General features: G+C 43.2%; 2 protein-coding genes and 1 pseudogene across 6 annotated transcripts in view; 2 read left to right on the top strand and 1 right to left on the bottom strand.

The window, feature by feature from the left end:
* Positions 1-4,460: 4,460 nt before the first annotated feature.
* LOC308342266 (double-stranded RNA-binding protein Staufen homolog 2-like) lies at positions 4,461-5,935 on the bottom strand (annotated as a pseudogene). The gene has a single exon. The product of its transcript is annotated as a double-stranded RNA-binding protein Staufen homolog 2-like (transcript).
* A 4,887-nt stretch (positions 5,936-10,822) lies between these two features.
* RRS1 (ribosome biogenesis regulator 1 homolog) lies at positions 10,823-12,501 on the top strand. Its single transcript, XM_080800042.1, has one exon. It carries the CDS (start codon positions 10,901-10,903, stop codon positions 12,014-12,016), a length of 1,116 nt encoding a protein of 371 aa, XP_080656168.1. The 5' UTR covers positions 10,823-10,900; the 3' UTR covers positions 12,017-12,501.
* Positions 12,502-14,004: 1,503 nt separating this feature from the next.
* The window catches only part of ADHFE1 (alcohol dehydrogenase iron containing 1), a 33,484-nt gene continuing 26,505 nt past the window's right edge, over positions 14,005-20,983 (top strand). For 2 of the 4 annotated variants that reach the window (XM_080800323.1, XM_080800324.1), the window contains exons 1-2: positions 14,005-14,100; positions 20,827-20,864. In XM_080800323.1, coding sequence (XP_080656449.1) covers positions 14,042-14,100; positions 20,827-20,864 — 97 coding nt within the window. In that variant the 5' untranslated portion in view covers positions 14,005-14,041. The remainder of the gene's footprint in view (positions 14,101-20,826; positions 20,865-20,983) is intronic. The other 2 variants (XR_013966638.1, XR_013966639.1) reach the window with 1 other exon arrangement.

The following is a 20,983-nucleotide window of genomic DNA, read 5'->3' as shown; positions in this document are numbered from 1 at the left end:
ACACAGTACAATAGTTCTTAAACTTCTGAAGGAGGGGTAGAGAGTCACAGATGTCTTAGAGAATCTAATAGAGGATAAAAAGGATCTATTCATAAAACTGCACATGCACACACATTTGCATAAAACATAAGGGGATTCCTGTCCCTCTGAAGCCGATTAACGGAACCGCAATTAAGAACTACTGTCTTGGGGACACCTGGGTCCTTGGGGACACAGTGGGTTAAGCATCTGCCTTTGGCTTAGGCCCTGATCGCAGGTTCCAGGGAGAGAGTCCCAAGTCAGGGTCCTTGCTCAGCAGGGAGCCTGCTTCTCCCTCTCCCTGCCATTCTTCCTGCTTGCGCTCATTCACATGCTCTCTCTCACTCTCTGACAAATAAATAAAACCTTTGGGGGGAAAAAAAAAAAGGAAAAGGAACCTTGGTCTTCAAGTGTATGCTTCACCATCACCCATTCTTTCTACCTGAGACCATCTTAACAAAAAGCATAGGATGCTGCATGGAGCTAGAAGCAGCAGAGAGAAGCTAGTGAAGCTCAATTCACAGATAAGGAAACAGAACACAAAAAGGTGACGTGACTTACCAAAGCCATCCATAAGTACAGAGTAGCAGAGATGGAGCCAGAACCTGTCTCCTGACTCTCTCAAAGTTTCTCTGCAAAAGTGTGTTTGAATAATTTATCTCCAACTCACAGAACTCTGAAATTTAGAAATAATGTTAGCCCATTTTTGAGATGGAGCAATGATCCCTTGGGGAATCCATCCCCAGGTAATCAGGCCAGAAATTACTAAGACTTATTCTCAGAATGATAGTTACTAAACATACTAGCAACATAATTATATCTTATTCTACTTTACCTTCCTTGTATTGAAACGCTCTCACTAGCCTTATCTGAAGCAACACCAAACCAGGAAACTCAAAACTGCCCCAATTTTATTATGTGAGGGGAATTTACTTTGAAGCTTTTAAAAAAACTCTTCTACAACTGTAACAACCAAAGAACATCATAAGGCCTAGATCTTGGGCCCAGATAGACACAAATAAAGTCAATCCACGATCTTTCATTCTCATAAATATATCTTCTATCTTCTTTCCTAGGAGACATTTTTCCAGAACAGCTAACAAATAGTAAAATGTATTATACCTTTGCTCTACCCAACCTTTCAATTCTCAAAGAAGTTTAATGGTAAGAGGAAAAAAACAGAAAGAAAAAAAGAAAGAAAAGTATCATGAGTAACTTACAGAACACAATAATCCACCTCCACATTATTAAACACTGATTAGCACTTGTGTAGTCAGTCTCCCTATGCATGCAAGGAGCTGTTTCACTCTGTGGAGTCATACAACCAACCTGGAAATGAGACAATGACTCAGGAAGAGGGGGAGGTTTGTAAAATGGGATATATTGGAAATTATAGGAAAAACAATATTGGAGCATCTGAATAGCACAGGTTTTTAACAAACGTATCTTAGAGATGAATGGTAAAGGCCACCTAGTCAAAACCTTTAATTTTTCAGGTGAGTAAACTGAAGCCTGAAGCCTGAAACCTAAAAGGCCTCACCTCTAAAATCTATAGGCTTTCCAGAGAAGGGAACCTGGGACCCACAATAAGAAGTCAGCTTGCCCAGCTGAAAATTCATACTATCTTGGATAATGAGACAAGTACTATAAATACTGGAAAATTCCAGGAACATTATTTATACGTTCTAAATTCTAAGTAATAAGTCTGTCTTAGGTTTTGGGGAAAAGTATACCACAGGCACTGGATCTTCTGCATTACCACGTGGCTCACAGGGTCCTAGATGAGGCTGTGGTGCACTTCTGGATGCTGTCAAGGACAGTGTCACACTACTTGCCACAAAACAAGTTTTTTTTCCTTTGCTGTCTTTCTTTAACAAGGAAAAACACCTAGAAAAATTGTAGGCTACGGCATTTTCCCTATATGTGGTTATATTTTTAATGTTTCTATCCATTGTTTTTATTTTTCATAGATCATAGTCTAAAAACAATGGGGTTAACAATGTTTAGAAATAATTCTAAGTTAAGAGGGACCAAGAGGGACCCAAAAGGGGTTCAGTCAGTTAAGCATCTGGGATCCAGCCCCACATCAAGCCCCACATCAGGCTCCTCTCCTGCTTCTCTCCCTCTCCCTCTGCCTGCTGCTTCCCCTGCTTGTGTTCTCTTTCCCTTTCTTTTTCAAATAAATCAATAAAATCTTAAAAAAAAAAGAAAAGGAAGGACCAAGAATTAATGTTTATTTGGCATAATAATAACTTCATTATGTACTCTTGATATTGCTTATGTGGGAAATTAAGCAGAAAAATTTTATTGGCAGATTAATATATGTTCATACATGGGTTATAATTGCAAAGACAAATTGAAATCTGCATGACAATGAAGTTACTTTCCTTAGGGGAAAGGAACTCAGGACTCAACTGCCTAATCTAGAGTAAATCTCTCTAAAAGTTTTATGAAAACTGTTCAGACTCTATTAATTAAGAAAAACACAAAAAGATTTCTTACTCATTGCAATTTTACTTTCATAAGTTAAAATATAATTTAAAAATATTTTTTAAAATAAATAGATCTAAATTCAGTTGTTAGATTCTTCGAGTGCAAATATCCCTAAATTTCTGGAACTTCAGTTTTCTCTTTTAAATCAATCTTTCATTCTTATGTCGCACCTCTTATACAGGTAAAGTCTAGAGCCAAACACAAATCTCATTCCCTTGGGATTTAGTGAAGTCTTATGAAGGAAAACCATCAGCCAGTGGTGCTTACATATCTTACAGGTAGTCAAAAGATTTTGGGAAATGTAGCTTTCTTGGCAAACTGCATTTGCCAATTTTTGAGAAACAGAAACTGTTGTATATTTCATAGATAGCAAATCAACTTAATTTTAAAATGCTACCATCATTTTTACTATCCTCAAATCCAAAGTTCCCACTAGACAAATGTACAATGTTTAGTTATTATTCTATCTGCTTTTATACTATCTATATTATACAAAATCTTGATGCTGTATCTTCTCTTCATTTGTAAAACAAAACAATGGATTTTTTGTTGTTGTTTCAAACAGTGATATATTGTCATTCTTAAGGTAAACAACAAAAACAAATTCTAAAATTTTAACTTCAAATTAAGTGTTTCAAATTTCAGATGACAGAGCCAATAACTGGTAACAGCTTCTTCAATTTCATATTAATAGTCTAATTAAAAACTTACTAAGATTACCTGGCAATAGATTTGAAAGAATTGGGTTTCTGTTTAAGGCAAACAAACAAAAAAACATGCAAAATACCTGCTAAAACACATGATCTTCTTTCTGATTTTATATCTTTATTTTATATCTTTTTTTATATCTTTTTTATATCTTTATTTTATCTTTCTGATTTTATATCTAAACTTGTAAAATGTTTATAAATACATGATCATTCTACACAATACAGAGCTTCTAGAGCATTGCTAAAGGAAATTACAGTTTTTGGTCTTAAGGAATAAGACTAAGATGGAAAGGGGGATGAAAACGGTGAAATCTGGGGGTGCAGTACACTCTTCCTACGCACAAGCATGCGGCTGCTCATCCGGTCAGGTCAGTGGTTACCATTCAGTACATGATTCCCAGCAACTAAGAAATCAGAACACAGCTATTTCCTCATCCTAGAGTTAACAATTCTTTTAAAAGCTCTATCCAGAAAGGACTGTTGGGTTGTTTTGTTTTGTTTTGTTTTAAAAGGAAACAAAGAATAAATAGGGAAAAAAATTTCCATCCCCAAATTCATATACACAGGTTCAGTGAGCTGTGAGCTACAGTCAGACTGACCAGTGAAACAAAACTGTTAGTACCATGAGACAGGTGCTACCCTAGACAGTTCAAAACATGATCCACTAAAACAAATACATGTTTTTATGCCTCAAACAACTAGAAAGCATGTCATTACTGTTTAATTAGAGTTCTAGGATGCTGTACCTTCACGGTATACCTGAATCATTACTAGCAACAGAATGCCAACTTCAAAACTGCTATGAAAGTAAAATCATCATCAGAAAAATTCAGCCTTATTATAAATGAGGGAGAACTTGGTGCTAAATACTAATACCAAATGTATGATGGCAAAATTTTTGTTTGTGGAAGACAGACTGAGGAGTTAAATGCACCCAATCAAGACCAACTGGAAGACAGAACAGAGAATTAAAAATGTTTCAGAAAAAAATAAAATAATAAGAGGGAGAAGAAGGAAAGTGGAGGTGATCCAGGCAGCAAAGAATGGATAGAATGAAAATAAAAGAAAATGAGGCACGTGCATATGGCTCTCTTTTTTCTGACCTCTGTGTTCCTAATACTTCACAATGTAAGTGGCATATAGGTCACACTAGCAGGCAAGGATGAGCTTTCTGATGGATAGTGATGAAGGATTTGGGGCTAATGAATTTGTTTTCTTGTTTTTGTTTTTGCTTTTAATTCATACCTGAAAGCCTTGAATCCTTGCTAAATATTCCAGTTGTTTTGAAGGTTGTACTGGAGAACAAGGAGGAGTAGGAGAACTTCCTTTTAAACCTATGGCTTCAGTTGTAGGAGATGTTCCATTCATTAGGAGTTCCCTGGCAATTGTAGCTGAACTATTCGATGTGGGAGATATACAGAAGAAAGAGCTTGAGGGCTGGTTCATATCTTTGGGTGACAAATAGCCTAGAGTAGTGCCAGAGATTACTTTGTGGCGGCTGGCTTCCATCTCTTGATAAACATCAGGAGACAAATGAAGAATTCCTTTTGGAGTGTTATTTGTTGGTTCAGGAAACCCAGCCTTTGGACCACTCCATCCTTTGTTTTCCCCTGTCTTGTCAAGTTGATCTTGAAGTCTTGAAGTCTTGAAGACTAGTGGATGCTCTATAACCAAGCTGTAACAGCACTGCTTCTGCAGCTTTTTTTTTTTTTTTTTTTTTTTTTTTTTGCTATCTTTTTGTTAGGTCCTGTTCCAGTAGCAACTTCATTGCCTACTTTGACCTGCATCACAAACTCCCAACTTCAAGGCATTCCTCTTTCTGAAAGCAGAACATAATCTGGCTCCTTTTCCTTTTTGGCCTGTTGAATTTGAGCCAGGAGGCTAATGGGGTTCATTCCTTGACTGTATTCTGGTCCAGCCTTTACTATTGTTTTAGGGCGTTTTTTAAAAAATAATTTTGGCTTTTCAACCACAGGAAGAGGCGGAAGTTTCTTAAGCTCCTGGAGGACGGTGGTGGCAGCACGCTTCTTGGAAAGTTTTTTGCTATTTCCCTCTCCTTCTGCAGAGAACTCTCCCACTGACACCCGAGTAACAAAGCTTTTCATATGCGGTGGTCCACTTTCTTTAATAACCTCAAAACTGACAGGCATATTTCGCTTCAGAGCAATTTCAAACACTAAGCTGATCTCAGATTTATTCGCATCTTTGTCATCATCCATTTCTTTTCCTGATTCGCCATTCTGAGGTGACTTTTCCGGAATAGGTTCATTCTGCAGTGCTTGAAGGGCTTTCATTGCAGCATTGTGTCTAGCAGCTTGTCGAGTTTTTCCTTCCCCCCAAAATTCATTATTTCCTACAGTCAGCTGAACATAAAAGATCTCGGGCATTGGGCAATGAGACCCCTGATTGTACATGCCCCGAAAGTTGTAATTAGCTCTATAATTTGGGAAAGGCTTTGGATCTAATGGCCTGTAGATGGCAGGCTCTCCCCTTTTCATAGCAAGCCCATTCAGTTCCACTGTTGGAGTTACACTACCTGGGTTATTATTAACATTACTTTTGGGTGGTTTCTGAACTGGTTTGGGAAGTGTTGATTCAGTCAAAGCTTTGTTAGCAACGGCTTGTTGGGCCTTCTTTATACTGCTCCCTTCGGCTTCCCATGTCTGCTCACCAAGACTCAGTTGCACTGAGAACATCTGATTTATTTGAAGCATGTTAAAACAATATTGACCAAACTGCTGTATCCCTCACAGCTCCAAAAACTTCTTGCCAGGGACACTTTGCAGACGGCTCCAACATTGGCAAGCACTACAGAGAACTGACCTCGCTCAGCCGCCGCCAAACAATGGATTTTTATATAGGTTTATGACTAAAATTGAAGCATATGAATATACAGATTTTGTCTATGATTAAGAAATTTTCAAAATTAAATTTTCCCTTCAAGTACTTCCAAATTAAAATTATAAATCAGTAAAAATGAACCATGTGGAAATAATGTAAGCATTTGAAGGGCCCCTTTCTGCTATTTTATCAAATTACTGGCACATCGAACTTCCTAGACAAAAATACTCAAAATAACTATGTTCACAGCAGGATTAAAGATTGAATCATCCCTAACAATTTCCGCTACCAAAAAGGGGCAACTGAGAATCATTTAGAAAGTAAATCTAAGTTAATGCACTATCAAAAAAATGCTTACAAAAATGTTTTGCTGAACAAAGTAGTTATGTTTTGGGGGAACATAAAAGTATCATTTTGTGCCTTTAACCTACTAGCCCCTGACTGTACAGAAAAAAAAACTCTGTATAAGTTCACTTTTGTTACTGAAATACTTCTCAGTAGGTACTAAAAAAAAACATAATTATTGATTGTTCTGTCTTGTGCCTTATTTTTGCCTTTCTTAAGTAATGTTCTCAGCTACCTCTAGAAAGGTAGTTAAGATAGAAGGATAGGAGTGGGGAAGAAATATTTAGAAATCAAGCATAAGGAGCACTATCATGCCAAGGAGTAAAGAGCTCTTTGGGGCCAGATCATGACCATCCAAGACCAAGAATAATCATTGTTTTTGTTAAGTAGAGAAGAGAGTTTATGACAAGAGTGATTTTGCCAGATCAGGGGAAGCAAATCCTCTGGACTGACTTGAAGAGAGAATGCAGGGAAGGAACCATGAGGATGCTTCTAGAATAGTTCCCAGGGTCCTGGCTGGAAATAGATAGCAGTCAAGCAGGGTAATTTAAGAAAGATCAAAAAAGGAACTATTACAAAGATGTGAGCGCGGTTTAAGGACCTCTGAAAAGGAAAGAGTAGTAACACAACAGCAAGAGCCATACCAACCTCCGGGCCTGCAGGTACCAAGGGAGCAATTAGAGGAACTAAGAGCTGCCTGATTGGAGCTACAGCCTTTTAGAGGAACCAGCCAACCCATGGCAATCTACAGAGGGCTAGGGGCATACATGCCCTCACCTTAAACTCTTAATTCTTTACCCTCTGATCTCTATCATTGCTTCCTGCTAACCACATCCAGCTGGGAGCCAAATAGAGTAGAGAGAGGAGCTGGAGAAATAGATGGAAAAGACCCAGTCTAGGGAAAAGGTAGTGGCAGGGGGAATGAAAAGATACAATACAAGAACAAATTTAACAGGGCACCTGGGTGGCTCAGAGGGTTAAAGCCTCTGTTTTCGGCTCAGGTCATGGTCTCAGGGTCCTGGGATTGAGCCCCGCATCAGGCTCTCTGCTCAGCAGAGAGCCTGCTTCCCCCTCTCTCTCTGTCTGCCTCTCTGCCTACTTGTGATCTCTCTCTGTCAAATAAATGAATAAAATCTTTAAAAAAAAAAAAAGAACAAATTTAACAGAACTTTTAGACTGATTGGATTTGGAGTTAAGAAAAGCTGGGGCACCTGGGTGGCTCAGTGGGTTAAGCCTCTGCCTTCAGTTCAGGTTATGATCTCAGGGTCCTGGGATCAAGCCTCGGGCTTGATCTGCTCAGTGGGGAGCCTGCTTCCCCCTCTCTCTCTGCCTGCCTCTCTGCCTACTTCTGATCTCTCTCTCCCTGTCAAATGGGTAAATAAAATCTTAAAAAAAAAAAAAAAAAGCCAAGGATGACATCATAGTTTCAGGCCTGAGTAGCTAGACTAGAATGATGATAACATCAACTGAGACTGTTTTTACTAACCATTGTACTCCCAATGTCCAGCACAGTACCTTGAGCATGAAAGGTTTTCCATAAACTTTTGTTGGGGAAAAAAATGTGAATGGATGGATGATGGAAGAAAGCAAGCAAATTTTCAGGAAGAGTACGTGTAATGTAGTCTTATATATACTGACTTTAGAGTATTGTGAAAGAGCCCACCAAGTGGTTGGAGATTTCAGTCTGGACCTCTGAAAAGGAAAGGAATAAAGATGTACCTCTAAGAACCATCTGCACAAAAGTGGCAGCTAATAACAATAAGCATGGATGAAATGGCATAGAACTGGGTGTAAAGACAAAAGCAGAGTCTCATGACCAAACTTGGGATCTAACTGCCTTATGGGACAAAAGAAGGTAGGGAAACCAACAAAGAGAAAAGACAAAGGGAAAAAAAAATAAAAGAAAATGTACAATCATTTCCTGTACTGTTAAAATATATTTACATATATTTGCATATCTTTGGTAGGCTTTCTTTTTCTTGACACTCCAAAATCCTGCCTCACATAAAGATAATACAAATGGAAGCTGGAGACCACCGCTCACCTACTTCCCTAAGAGTTTTTTTAAGCCACAAGTCCCAATCTTACTAATCTCATTCACCTTGAATCTAACAGCCAACATCAATCCTTTTTTGAACTTAGAAAAGTCTATTTAATAGGTTTATTAGTTCAAACAATTATGTATTGAATACCAACTATATATCCAGAATTATCATAGCCAAAGTGGAAGTAAAAATCAGTCTTCTATCATAAGGAAATTAAAATTGACTTGGACTGTAGAAAACTATTCAGCCAGCATTAAACAATTAGAGTTCAATTAAGAACTGACATATGATTCAAACCAAATAGCATTTCACAGTGAGGATTCATTGTTTACCGTTTAACACCTGTTGACATTTACTTTCCCCCTCCCCCTAACTCTGAAGACTGAAAGAGGAGCGAAAACCTACAAATGTGTCCTTCCTGTCAAAAGCCCAATCATGCCATATTGTAAATTTCTCTTAACCTTTCCTTCTTCCTTACTGTTCCACATAGTCTCAATAATCTTTGTTTCTAATGTCTGGAATATGTCAATCATTCAAATGTTGTTGAATGAATGAGATGCTAAGCCAAGCCCAGAATAACCATGTTAATGTCTGTAACCCTCTCCTAAGGCAAATCACAAAACCTTTTAGTGGTCAAGGCGAGGTTCAAGACAGTTACCTAATATGGCCTTTGACCTAGCCTTGACCCCACAATATGAGTAGTATTAAAGATTTGGTGCTGAGTACATAGAGAGAAAACCCCTGCAAATCCTAAAATGTTTTTTGTTTGTTTATGCAGCTCTATTCATAACTGCCACCTAAAATGCTTTTGGAAAAGAGGATAAAAGGAGATTGTAGTATACTGTCTGAACACATAAAGTGTGTTCACTAAATGTGAGATAAGCAAATGAACAAAGGGAAGCTGAGGAAAGATAGTGAGCTCCAGAAACCAAACTCAGGGGGTAGGTACAGTAGATGGGACTGTGCCTAATGCCCTCTCTAGATGAAACTCAAAAGAATCTATTTCCTAAGGGCTATTATGCCCATTCCCATGGGTAATTTTCCAGCATAACCCCCTCTTCACTATTGCCAACTTCCCATTAAAAAACAAAACCAAACCTGTAAGCCACACAATCAGCCATGTGCCTTCCAAACTTGACATACATACTCATCGCCCAAGATCTTGTTAAAATGAAGGTTCTGAATCATGACATCTGGGTTGAGGCCAGAGACTCTGCAATTCTAACTTCTCAGGTGATGCTATGCTGCTGGTCAACAGACCACATGCTTTTGTGTATAAAGGGCCTGAAAGACATTGCAGAGAATATGCCTGTCATCTTAAAGCAAGAGTTAAGATCATTCCTGCTCCCACATTTCCTTGTTGTATAACCCTAGACCCTTAGACAAGTCATTTTACTTCACTGAGCCTCCTTTTGTGGAATATGGTGATTAACAATTGCTAACACTTACTAAGTGTTTACTGTATACTAGGAAATAATGTTTCATACTTTCAACTTATGAACTGGACTTAGGTTAAACAATCTGTCCAAAGTAGGTACTGTAAACCTAGATGTGATTCTTGGTAGTTTGATGCAAGAACCTGGTGCATAATCACTGTATAAGACTGGGTCTTTAGCTTACTCCCAAGGTGATTAGAAAGGTAAATAATTGGTATTTAGCTAACATTTGTTGGGTGCTCATGTGTTGCAGACCAAGCTCCCTCAGAGGCATATTAACTCATTTAATCCTTACAACAGCCCTAACAGGTAGGTACTATTACCACCCCATCTTACAAGTTTTAAAATAGGCCCAAATACCCGAAGGTCCAAAGTAGTCAGGACTGGAACTCAGGCAGTTTACTGCAAAACCCAGCTATCCTTTTGCCACAAGCCTGGAGAGGATGTGATCCCGGGGCTCTAGGCTACCAGACCTCGGTTCGGCGGGATGGACGCACCCCCGTGCCCACTTAGGGCAGTCTACGTTCGCTCGCAAAGCAAAAAAACCTTCCACAACTAGCTTTATGTGCATCTCTGGTAAAAATAAAATTTATGTAGTCCCAGAAAGCTAAGAAGCGAAACATCTAGTGAACTGATTTACCCTGAAATTGATAACAGTCGCCCCTGGACCCCCCTCAAATCGCGACGCCCCAAATTTGCACCACCCCCCTCCGCCGCCGCATCCTGGAAGAGAGTCCCAATTGGGCCCTGGAATTTGCAGTCTACGCTCCTTGCACCAGCACCGCCTACCTCCGGGCTCACGTCAAAGGGCCTCCGGTCCTCCCATCTGCTCTCCAACACCGCTCTCTGCCGGCCTTTTCTCGGTTTGCCGCGACAGCGAACCTGTTCCGGCTGCTCCGGAAGTGAAGCTTTCTCTTCCGGAACTAGCTTCTAGGCGATCGCACGTGGTGGCGCTGCCCGGGCTTGAGCCGGCGTTAGCAGAGTGGTGGTTTGAACTGTCTTCCCGGAGCGAATGAGCCCAGGGGGAGCCATGGAGGGCCAGAGCGTGGAGGACCTGCTGGCAAAGGCGGAGCGGGACGAGGCAGAGAAGCTGCAGCGCATCACGGTGCACAAGGAGCTAGAGCTGGAGTTCGACCTGGGTAACCTGCTGGCATCAGACCGGAACCCCCCGACGGGCCTGCGGCGCGCGGGAGCCACGCCGGAGGCTGAGCTGCAGGCCCTGGCGCGGGACAACACGCAGCTGCTCATCAATCAGCTATGGCAGCTGCCCACGGAGCGCGTGGAGGAGGCGCTGGTGGCGCGGCTGCCGGAGCCTACCACTCGCCTGCCGCGCGAGAAACCGGTGCCCCGGCCGCGGCCGCTTACACGCTGGCAGCAGTTCGCGCGCCTCAAGGGCATCCGTCCCAAGAAGAAGACCAATCTGGTGTGGGACGAGGTGAGTGGCCAGTGGCGACGCCGCTGGGGCTATCAGCGCGCCCGTGATGACACCAAGGAATGGTTGATCGAGGTGCCCGGTGGTGCCGACCCCCTAGAGGACCAGTTCGCCAAGCGGATCCAGGCTAAGAAGGAACGGGTGGCCAAGAATGAGTTGAACCGCCTGCGTAACCTGGCTCGCGCGCACAAGATGCAGGTGCCTAGCGCGGCTGGCATGCACCCTACGGGACACCAGAGTAAGGAAGAATTGGGCCGCGCCATGCAGGTGGCCAAGGTCTCCACCGCCTCTGTGGGGCGTTTCCAGGAGCGCTTGCCCAAAGAGAAGACCCCCCGGGGCTCCGGCAAGAAGAGGAAGTTTCAGCCCCTTTTCGGGGACTTTGCAGCCGAGAAGAAGAGCCAGTTGGAGCTGCTTAGGGTGATGAACAGCAAAAAGCCTCAGCTGGACGTGACAAGGGCCACCAATAAACAGATGAGGGAGGAGGACCAGGAGGAGGCTGCCAAGAGAAGGAAAATGAACCAGAAGAGCAAGAGAAAGGGGGGCCGGCAGGGTCTTGGGGGCAAAAGGAAAGGTGCCCCGCCCAGCCAGGGAGGGAAGAGGAACCGGGCCTTGGGAGGCAGGATGAATTCTGGGCCGCCTCCCTTGGGCGGCAAGAGGAAAGGAGGACAACACCAAGGAGGAAAGAGAAGGAAATAATTTTCACCCTCGGACCCGTCTGTAAACCCTAGAGCTATACTAAATGTTAAGGTCTAGTTACGGGGGGGTTGGTCGGGCAGGGGGGTTATTGAAGAAGGTGGCCGCTGCCTTCACTGAGGTTTAAGGGATAGACTGCTCTCCCCGCTAAATAGTATGTAAATGTTGGACTCTACAGATTAATGTTTTCCCACAACCAGGAATTTGGCTGGAGATTAAAGGATGTATTTGAGGACACAAGAATCCAGGAAAAGTTGGTGGAAACTGGGAACGAGTTGTATATTTAAACAGACATCTTTTTTTCTTTTTAACTTTGGACATATTGTGGGGGAGAGTTGGTCATCTTTCAGACTTAAAATTGATTTCTGCATTATTTTTATAACAAGGGAATGTATCCAATGGAACAGAAAGATTATTTTCAAAACTGGACTTAAAAATAATTCTTATGAAGGTTTTTTAATAAAATGTGTCTGTCTAGTGTGACTTGACATTTAGGCCATTGCTAGAAATTCTAAGTAAAGCCAGGGGATACCTGGTTTCAGATTATTTTTATTTATTTTCTAAAAAAAACATAAAGCAGGCAATTTATGATTTCAGTGACACCAAAAGAAGTATGGGTTTTTCTAATAAGTATCAGATACAATATAGAAAGTGTAGTACAACTGGTATCTCTTTGAAAAAAGATTTGGTGCTTTTAATACTGCAAAAACATTGATTGGCTGTAAATTATAAATTTGGGTTTCACTACATAATGGTAATTATCCTCATTAATCCAGAAAATACTTAAATCTTTTTCAGCATTTATGTCCCCAGTTTTTTTTAAAACTTCAGGTAGGGTCTGTTTTAAGAGATAAACCCACCAAATCTTTACTGTAACAGTTATCTTTGATTCATTTGTCAAACTGACCTTAACTGGTTTGATTAGTTCAAATGTTCATAGCTTTTATGGATCTCTTTCCCTAATTGATCTCCGAAACTTGTCTTTGTAAAAATGAGTATCTCCTGAGGAGGATTCATAGTAGATCTAGAATCCAGGAGAGCCTTTTTGTTGCTGTTACAGCCCCATGAGTTACTCTGCTCAGGTTTTTGGTCTGACCTTTGATAGTATTAAAGTTAGGAGTTAATCTTTTCTTTTTTCAGTGTTGCCTCATTTTTATGTTATCTTTAGAAATTGCTGTGGAAGAAAAGATTAATTCAAATTTCATGGTATGTTACTAAAAATACAGATGTTCAATTGTTACTGTCTTAGGATACTTTCTGATTAAGTTAAAGTTGAATTTTTGCCACCTTTGATCAACTCTCCCCCCTGGGAAGTGGAGCCCTTGTCCCTGCTAAGCCCTAGAGTATAGTGTAATCATGGAAGGTTTCTAACTACTGATGAAACCATTTAATGGTACCTTAACTTCATCAAAGGCTATTCTAGAGCACTTAACACCTTTTAACACTTAACACCTGTCCAGGATGTTTTGTTGTTACTGTTTTGTTTTGTTTTTCTGGGTTTTTTTGTTTGTTTGTTTTTAGACTTCAGATTTAGCAGTTGGGCACAACACTGGCCCTGTTTAAAAAAAAAAAAAAACGGACTTTTTGCAAGGTCCTTATTTACTATTAAAACAGTTTCAATGCAGTGTCTTAATAATTTATTTGGAAAACAGGAAGGCAAAGTAGCATTTTAAAGCCATTAGTGGAAAAAGAATGCCCTTTTTTCCCTTTCCTCATATCCTCAGTATGTGAAATAAAGGGTTTTAAGTAGGGACACTTAAGGAAGCACCCACGATCCTACAAAGCAGTTACCTTTACAGCAATTTCAGAGGTGGTTGGTGGGACTGCTCGTAGGGCACTTGAGATTTTGACTCCTGGGAAAAAGGTACTGATCCAAAGAGGGCTAATGCTGGGGCAGGAAAATTAGCATGGGGTAGGGGAGGGCAGTCTCCGCCGAGAGGGCGGGAGCAGGAGGCCGATGGTCGGGATTGGCTGGCGGAGGGGCGGAGGGGGCGGAGGAGGGGCTACTGGAAGGAAGACTGCTTGGCCATGGCTGCAGCCACCCGCGCCCGTGTCGCGCACTTGCTGAGGCAACTGCAGCGAGCAGCGTGAGTGCAGGGCCGACGGGCGGGCGGGGGGACCAGAGGATGCCGCCGTGTCCACGCAGTCCTGCGTGCGACCTGCCGGGCCCCGCGTGGTCTTACTCAGGTTACTTTCGAAAACTCGGAGAAGGAGATCCCACTGCGCCTGCCCTCTCCACGTCAGAGCCGTGCGCCAGGTGGGACCGCATTGTAGCGGGGTGCCATGCAACCATGCACGGGGCAGCGAGGCGGGTTGCACCCTGCTTGTTCTACCATTAAGGAAATAGGCGCAGAGAGGACAGTGCCTGGTCCCATGTCATGGCAGACATTGGAGGGCTTGGCACAGTGACCAAGACAAATGCATATATCCAATCAGCACATCTGTATTGGGTGTATGTTATGTGCCAAAAACTATTCTAGGTGCTGGAGATACAAAGATGGAAGACTCTGGAGCAGTTTAAACTCCAGTGGGTAATTGGATGAGGGGACAGGGTTTGTGAAACGGGCCTGTGAGGAACAGAAGGGACAGGGAGTGCAGAAGAGAAAAACGGATGAGCTTCACTCCCTGGTATGTACAGGACGTTGGGGTATTAAATGTTATGACATGGCTGACCCTGCCCCCATCCAGAAATGGAAGGTATGTAGTAGCCCCCTGATAATATTTGTGGGATGTACAAATGCACAAGTCAGCCTGGGAAAACATGTAAAATTTTGAGCTAATAGAGATAAGAGGAAAGGAGGGGGACTAGAGAGGACTTTGAGGTAACTGGGAGGAGCAATGCTGTTGGCAAGAGATGTAGTTCCAGGATCTATAGCACTTATGAGGCACTTACTATGTGCCAGGCACTGTCCTACATGCTTTACATATGCTGTTAATAGTAACTGTAATCCTTACAACAACCCTATGCCATACTATATTATTATCCTCATATTACAGATAACAAGAAAACAGCATGAAGAAAAGGAGTCTGTCCAGTGTCACACAGCTAAGCAAATGGCACAGCCATAATCTGAACCCAGATATTCTAGCTTCACAGTCCTTGTTCTCAGTCCTATGCTAAAGAATTTGAATTATGTCCTGCAGATAATAGGGAATTATGGAAGCAATAGTTCTAATACTTTGAAATGCCCAATGCGGGGCAGGGAATTCCATGGCTAAATAAATAGGAAACTACCAACTGTTGCATAGTGCTTTTAGGGTCAGGATAATTAGCATACAAAAGGCTCTGAGAAGTCCTACAGAGATGGAGGGGGAAAAAAAAGGTTAGCTGTATTTAAACTCTTTGTTCTAAATCTGTGTTACCACAAAACTTTTTATCAAGCAAAACTATTCATATCCCTTGGAACCAGTGTCATGAGAACATGTTTTTGGAATGGTTGTATGACAAAGGAAGGTGGCATGATTAGAATACGTCCGAGCTTTCTGGTGGCAGTGTACAGTGGAAAGGAAAGGCTAGAAGTAATTGTAATGCTCCAGCTAAAAGGTGATGGCTCTGGGTACCAAGGAGAGCCAGCTGGTACATGGGGTAGATGTGAGAAATACTGAGTCTGTCAAAATCAGCAGGATATTGTATCTGATAAGTGAGACAGGAGGAGAAGTTGAAGTTTCTAGTTGGGGTATTAGGTAAACATTGGGGTCATTTACCAAGATAAGACTATATGCACATTAGCTGTAGGAGGAAGATGATAACTTACCTTAGGAACTTCAAATTGGACATACCTCAGGTGAAAAAGACCGTCAGCAGGTAATTGGTTACATTGTTCTGGGGCTCAGAAGTGAGTTAGAACTCACCCACGTGTATAGAGGACAGTTGAAACTGTGGGTGTGGAAGCAAAGGCCTTAGCAAACTGTAAACCTAGAAGGGTTGAGAATGAGGTCCCCAGGAGCAGCAATGTGTTAAAGCAGGGGTGGCAAAATGGGGCTTATTTTTAAAATAGGATATGCATTTAGAAAGTTGGAGATTTCAGATAAAATTTTTGGAAAATTGGAAATGGCATCGTTGGGCCCACATTTCATCTGGAAGGTCTGCCAGAGCTGACGTGAAGTGGTGGCCACCTCCTCTGAACAGGGCAAGCGTTCCAGCTTCCCGAGAGACCCTAGCACATAGCCTGCCACTCATTCTGCACACCGGCTACACAGCCAGCCAGGAGCTCTGACCTCCCATTTACATTATCTACCAGCCGTCTTACGCACTTGCATTTGCAAATGATTTGCACTTTGAATGAAGGAAAAGGAGCGAGTATTAAAGGACAGGAACATGGCCAGAGAGGCAGGAGAAAGCCCAGGAGGGAAGGACTGCACAAGCTACAGATTTGCAGTGTCCTCATCCCTGGGAGTATAACAAGAAACAAAACAACCTGATATCCTTGATGCCTAACTGTGTAGGTGGGGCAGGTGGGGTAGACAATAAACCAGTAAAATTTAGGGTATATTACATGTTGATAGGTATTAAAGAGAAAGTAAAGGAGGATGGGTCGTTGCAGGAGGGGATGCAATTTTAGAAGAAGACCTAACTATTAGTATCTTATTGCTGCTATAATAAATTACCATGAACTTGGTGGCATAAAACAACACACATTTATTCTCTTACAGTTCTTAAGTCCAAAATCAGTTTTACTGTGCCAAAATCAAGGTCTAAGAAGGCCACACTCCCTTCAGAGGTTCAAGAGGAGAATCCATTATCTTGCTCTCTCCAGCTTCTATTGCACTTCTCTCAATGGTAGATCGTAGCTCCTTCCTCCGTCGTCACAACCACCAATGTAGCCACTTGCTTCAGTGGTCACATTGCCATTATGTCAGATCTCCTTCTGCCTCCCTCGTATAAGGATGCTTCTGATTACATTTAGGGCCCACCCAGATAATCCAGGATATCTTTCCATCTCAAAATCTTTAATTTAATCACATCTGTAGAGTCCCTTTTGCTTTATAATGTTCACAGGTTCCAGGTTATTAGGACCTGGATATCTTCAAGGTCTCAGCCAACCATGCTTGCTGAGAAGGTAATGGTTACAGGAAGACCTGTGGAAGGTGGAAGGAAGAAGCAAGCCATGTGGCTCTCTGGGAAGGTACTCGGAGGTGGAGAATACCAGCATGGTTTCAGAACATGGTGACTGGAGCAGAGTGAGTGAGGGGAAGATGAGATCAGAGATGTTGGGGGCCAGAGGGGGGCGGCCAAGGATGAGCCCAAGGTGTTTTGCCCTAACAAGTGGAAGGATGAAGTTGCCATTAAACTGGGATGGGGAAGAGGCTTTAAGGGAAGACCAGGAGCTGAGTCTTAGGCAGGAGCTGAAATGCCTAACAGACATTCAAGTGGAGGTGTCAGAGGAGGCAGCTAAATCTGGAGTTTAAGCAAGACATCTAAACCAGAAGGATAAGAGCACAGAAGTCACTTAAGACCATGAGACAAGGTGAGGTCACTCAGGGAGTGAGAGTGGAAAGAAAAGAGAGGGATTCACAGGACGAACCCTGGGACCCTCCAGCATTCAGAGTCAATGGCATGAAAAGAAACTAGGTGAGGAGCAACCTGGAAGCCAAGGGAAGAAAGTTTTCCAGGGAGAAGGGAGTAGATAGAAGGATGCTGCTGACAGGTTGTACAAGATGAGGACTGAACTCAGAACTGAGTGGTATATTAGCAAGGTGAAGGGCATTTGTGACTTGGCAAACTGTTGGTGGAGACACAGGGCAAAGGTCAGTTGGAGGGGGTCCCAGAGAGAATGGGAGAAATTGGAGAGCCTTTACAGGACTATAGACAAGGAGAACGGTGGGGGCAGCATCAGGAGAGGGAAGAAGGTTGTTGTTAATATAATAAAGGGAAACACATGGGACGTCTGGGTGGCTCAGTCAGTTAAGCATCTGCCTTCGGCTCGGGTCATGATCCCGGGGTCCTGGGATGGATCAAGTCCCACATCGGGCTCCTTGCTCCCCTGAGATTTAGTGCACAGGAGAGGTGCTGACCTTTACTAAAAACTTGGCCAGTTTATCCTAGCCAGTGATACAGGGAGGAAAGCCAGAATAATCAGGCCAGAACCAGAGGGTGGGTAAATGAGAGCCTTGCTCTACCCATGGTTTCCTCAGCTTCTCAAGAGTAGAGAAGCCCATCAGTGGTTTCAGGCTGTCCTAAAACGGTGGGGGAACCCACAGTCTATTCTTCTTACCCAAGCTCAGGTTCTCTGTCTTGGTACACCAGGAGACGAGAGAAAAAGCTCAGAGAATTTTAAACATCTGCATTTACTTACTCATTTACTCATTTCTTCAGTCAGTATTCCTTCAGGTGTTATTAGTTTGGCCTGTTGCAATGCTAGCCATTATAGATGAAGTTGTGATAAATGGCAGATCTTGTCTTGCCACCACAAAATTTACAATCTAGAAGCAGATGCAAACAGAAGAATGGTACCAAGTCACAGGGCGATAATGGTTCTAATGGGGAGGGAAGCATGGTACAGAACACAGAGGGAGAGTGCCTACCTGGTCCTCCAGCCTTAGGGAGGACTGCCCAGGGGAAGTGACATTAAAGCTGACACTAGAAAGGATACTAATTACCTGGAAGAAGAGGGGGAAACATGTTCCAGGCAGAGGAAATAACAAGGACAAAGTTCTGGAGGTAAAAAAGAGAATGTGTGGCCCTCCCATTCACAGAAGAGAACGAACTTTCCAAGAACTCCGGAGATGGACAGAGATGAGGTTTCCAGGCTAGAAAGATTAGCTGGGCCCGTGAGGCAGGGCCAGGTCTGAACTTTATCCAAAGGGGGTGAGGGGAGAGGGCATCATTGGAAATAAGCCCCTGACCCCTGTGTGGCAAAGGTGGAGCCAAGAGAAGCCTGTCTGGAGCTCTGTAGTTATTCAGATGAGAGATGACACTGAAACCAGAGATTGGTGGAGGACCCACGAGAGGTGGAAGGATTTGGCTAGAGAAATACTGGGGGCCTTGATGAGTGTTTGCTATAAAGGGTGAAGGGTGAGCCCAGGATAGAACCCACTATTTAAGGAATGAGCAGAGTGGTAAAGGAGCTGGAACAAGAATAATTAGGGGAAGCCCAGGTCAGTAGGTGGTCCTGTAAGCCACGGAAAGTATTTCACCCACCCAAGGAGGGGGCTGCTAGGAGAGCAAGGTGCTGGGAGGCGGGGAGGTCCTGAGAAGTAGGAATACAGCAGGAAAGCTGGGACTTGTTGAGACAGCAGACAGATTTCAGGGAGCCAGGCAATGTGTGGAAGGCAAGAAAATGGAGCCAGCAGACCTAGGCCAGGAGGGGAGACCCAGAGAGGATGAGCAAGCCAGAGGGGACAAGAGGTTGAGACTTCGAAGCGTGAAACTCTTAAATACAATGACAAAGATCAAGTGAGGGGGAAGACTAGGAAACACAGGACAGATGGAGGCCCCAAGAAGGCAAGAGAGGATGGGACTCAAAGCACAAGTAAAAAGTAAAAATGATTCATCAAGGCAGCCTCAGAACCTAAAAAATATAAAATAAAAAGGGGGAGGAGTGTCGGAAAGCATGTGCTCCCACATTCCTGGGCATTGGAAAGTTTAGAGTCTGGAGATTTTCTTTCCTTCGCCTCCACTTTCTTGTCCTTGGAGGGTGTAAAGCAGGGAAAGTTCTCCAAGGAAAGCCCACCGGTGAAGGACAACACCTTGGCGCTGCCCACTGTGTTTTCCCTGTGGCAGCCTGCGAATGGCTCACGCCGGCTGGGATGGTCCCGGGACTCTCAACACTTGGCATTTTCAGCCGTGTCCAGGAGGTGGCAGCCTTGACTCGTGGTGGCGCTCACACCGGTTTCCTGGCGGCTTTGACTTCCATCTGTTTTTGAGGTCTTGACCACCACTGAGTTGAACACTCTTCATTCCTTCTCCACCTTCCCCCTCAGATGTTTTCGCTCCAAATTTAAAGGGGGGATGGAGTGGTTCCACTCACGTATCTACTGGGACCCCACTAGGACAAGGTCCTCTGGCAAAAAATAGAAACATACAACCCTTTGGTGCTGCTCAAATACACAGTGAACAGGAGGAGAAAGGGACTGTGCAGGAAATAGGAGGCTACCAATACTGAGAAGGGAAACAGAGCCAAGGGCAGAGAAGCAGAGTGGGAACTGAGAAGAGGTGAGGGATTCGAGGAGGACAGAGTGACGGGCATGAGCGCACTTTAGGCCACAGGGGAGCAGGGAGAGGGGGACACAGCCACTGGCCCTGGGGAGGGAACCAGCACATGGAGGCATCCAAGGGGCTGCAGGTCCCTGGAGTTGGGCTGAGAAAAGATGGAGGCGTGAGGTGGTGACCAGTGAGGACTGCAGGCCCACTGAGGGCTTCTCAGAGGCCCAGAGTCTGTTTCAAGAATATAAACACGTTGAAGACAATGAGAAAATACAAATTCCCCTGGGTGGGGGGAATGGGAGGGGAAGTGCATTGAGTAGTTAACCTTGGGTCAATTTGGTAGAAGTTCCTAACCTGGTAAAAGAGCTGGGACCTCATAGACACTAAGACTCCATCTCAAACTTCCTTGTATCCCCAGAGGACTTATCTCAGCTTTCCGTACACATGTATTGAGCACCAACTGAATAATTCCTGAAAGAATGATCCTGCAACACTGAAAAGACTCTGAGTGGACTTCTTGTCCATGATGATTTCTGGGTTTTCCTATGGAGCATTTGCCAATAGCTACTACTTTGATAGCATCTCAAGAGTAGAATGCAATATGAGTCACATTAAAGCATCCTATCTTCTGGTTTTCTAGTTTCACATTTTTTTTTCTTTTCCCTAGATGCCAGTGCCCAACTCATTCTCATACTTACTCTCAAGGTAATAATACATTTTGTGTTTTTGAAGTGGCCAAAATTTCCAAGCCCTCCATTGGCACTCATAATACATTTGGGAAAATGATAAATCAAGGAAATCAAGGGATGTGAAAGTTGGAATGG

This window comes from Martes martes (genome assembly GCF_963455335.1).
Source record: "Martes martes genome assembly, chromosome: 4".
Lineage (NCBI taxonomy): Eukaryota > Metazoa > Chordata > Mammalia > Carnivora > Mustelidae > Martes > Martes martes.
This window is presented reverse-complemented; position numbering and strand designations above follow the sequence as displayed.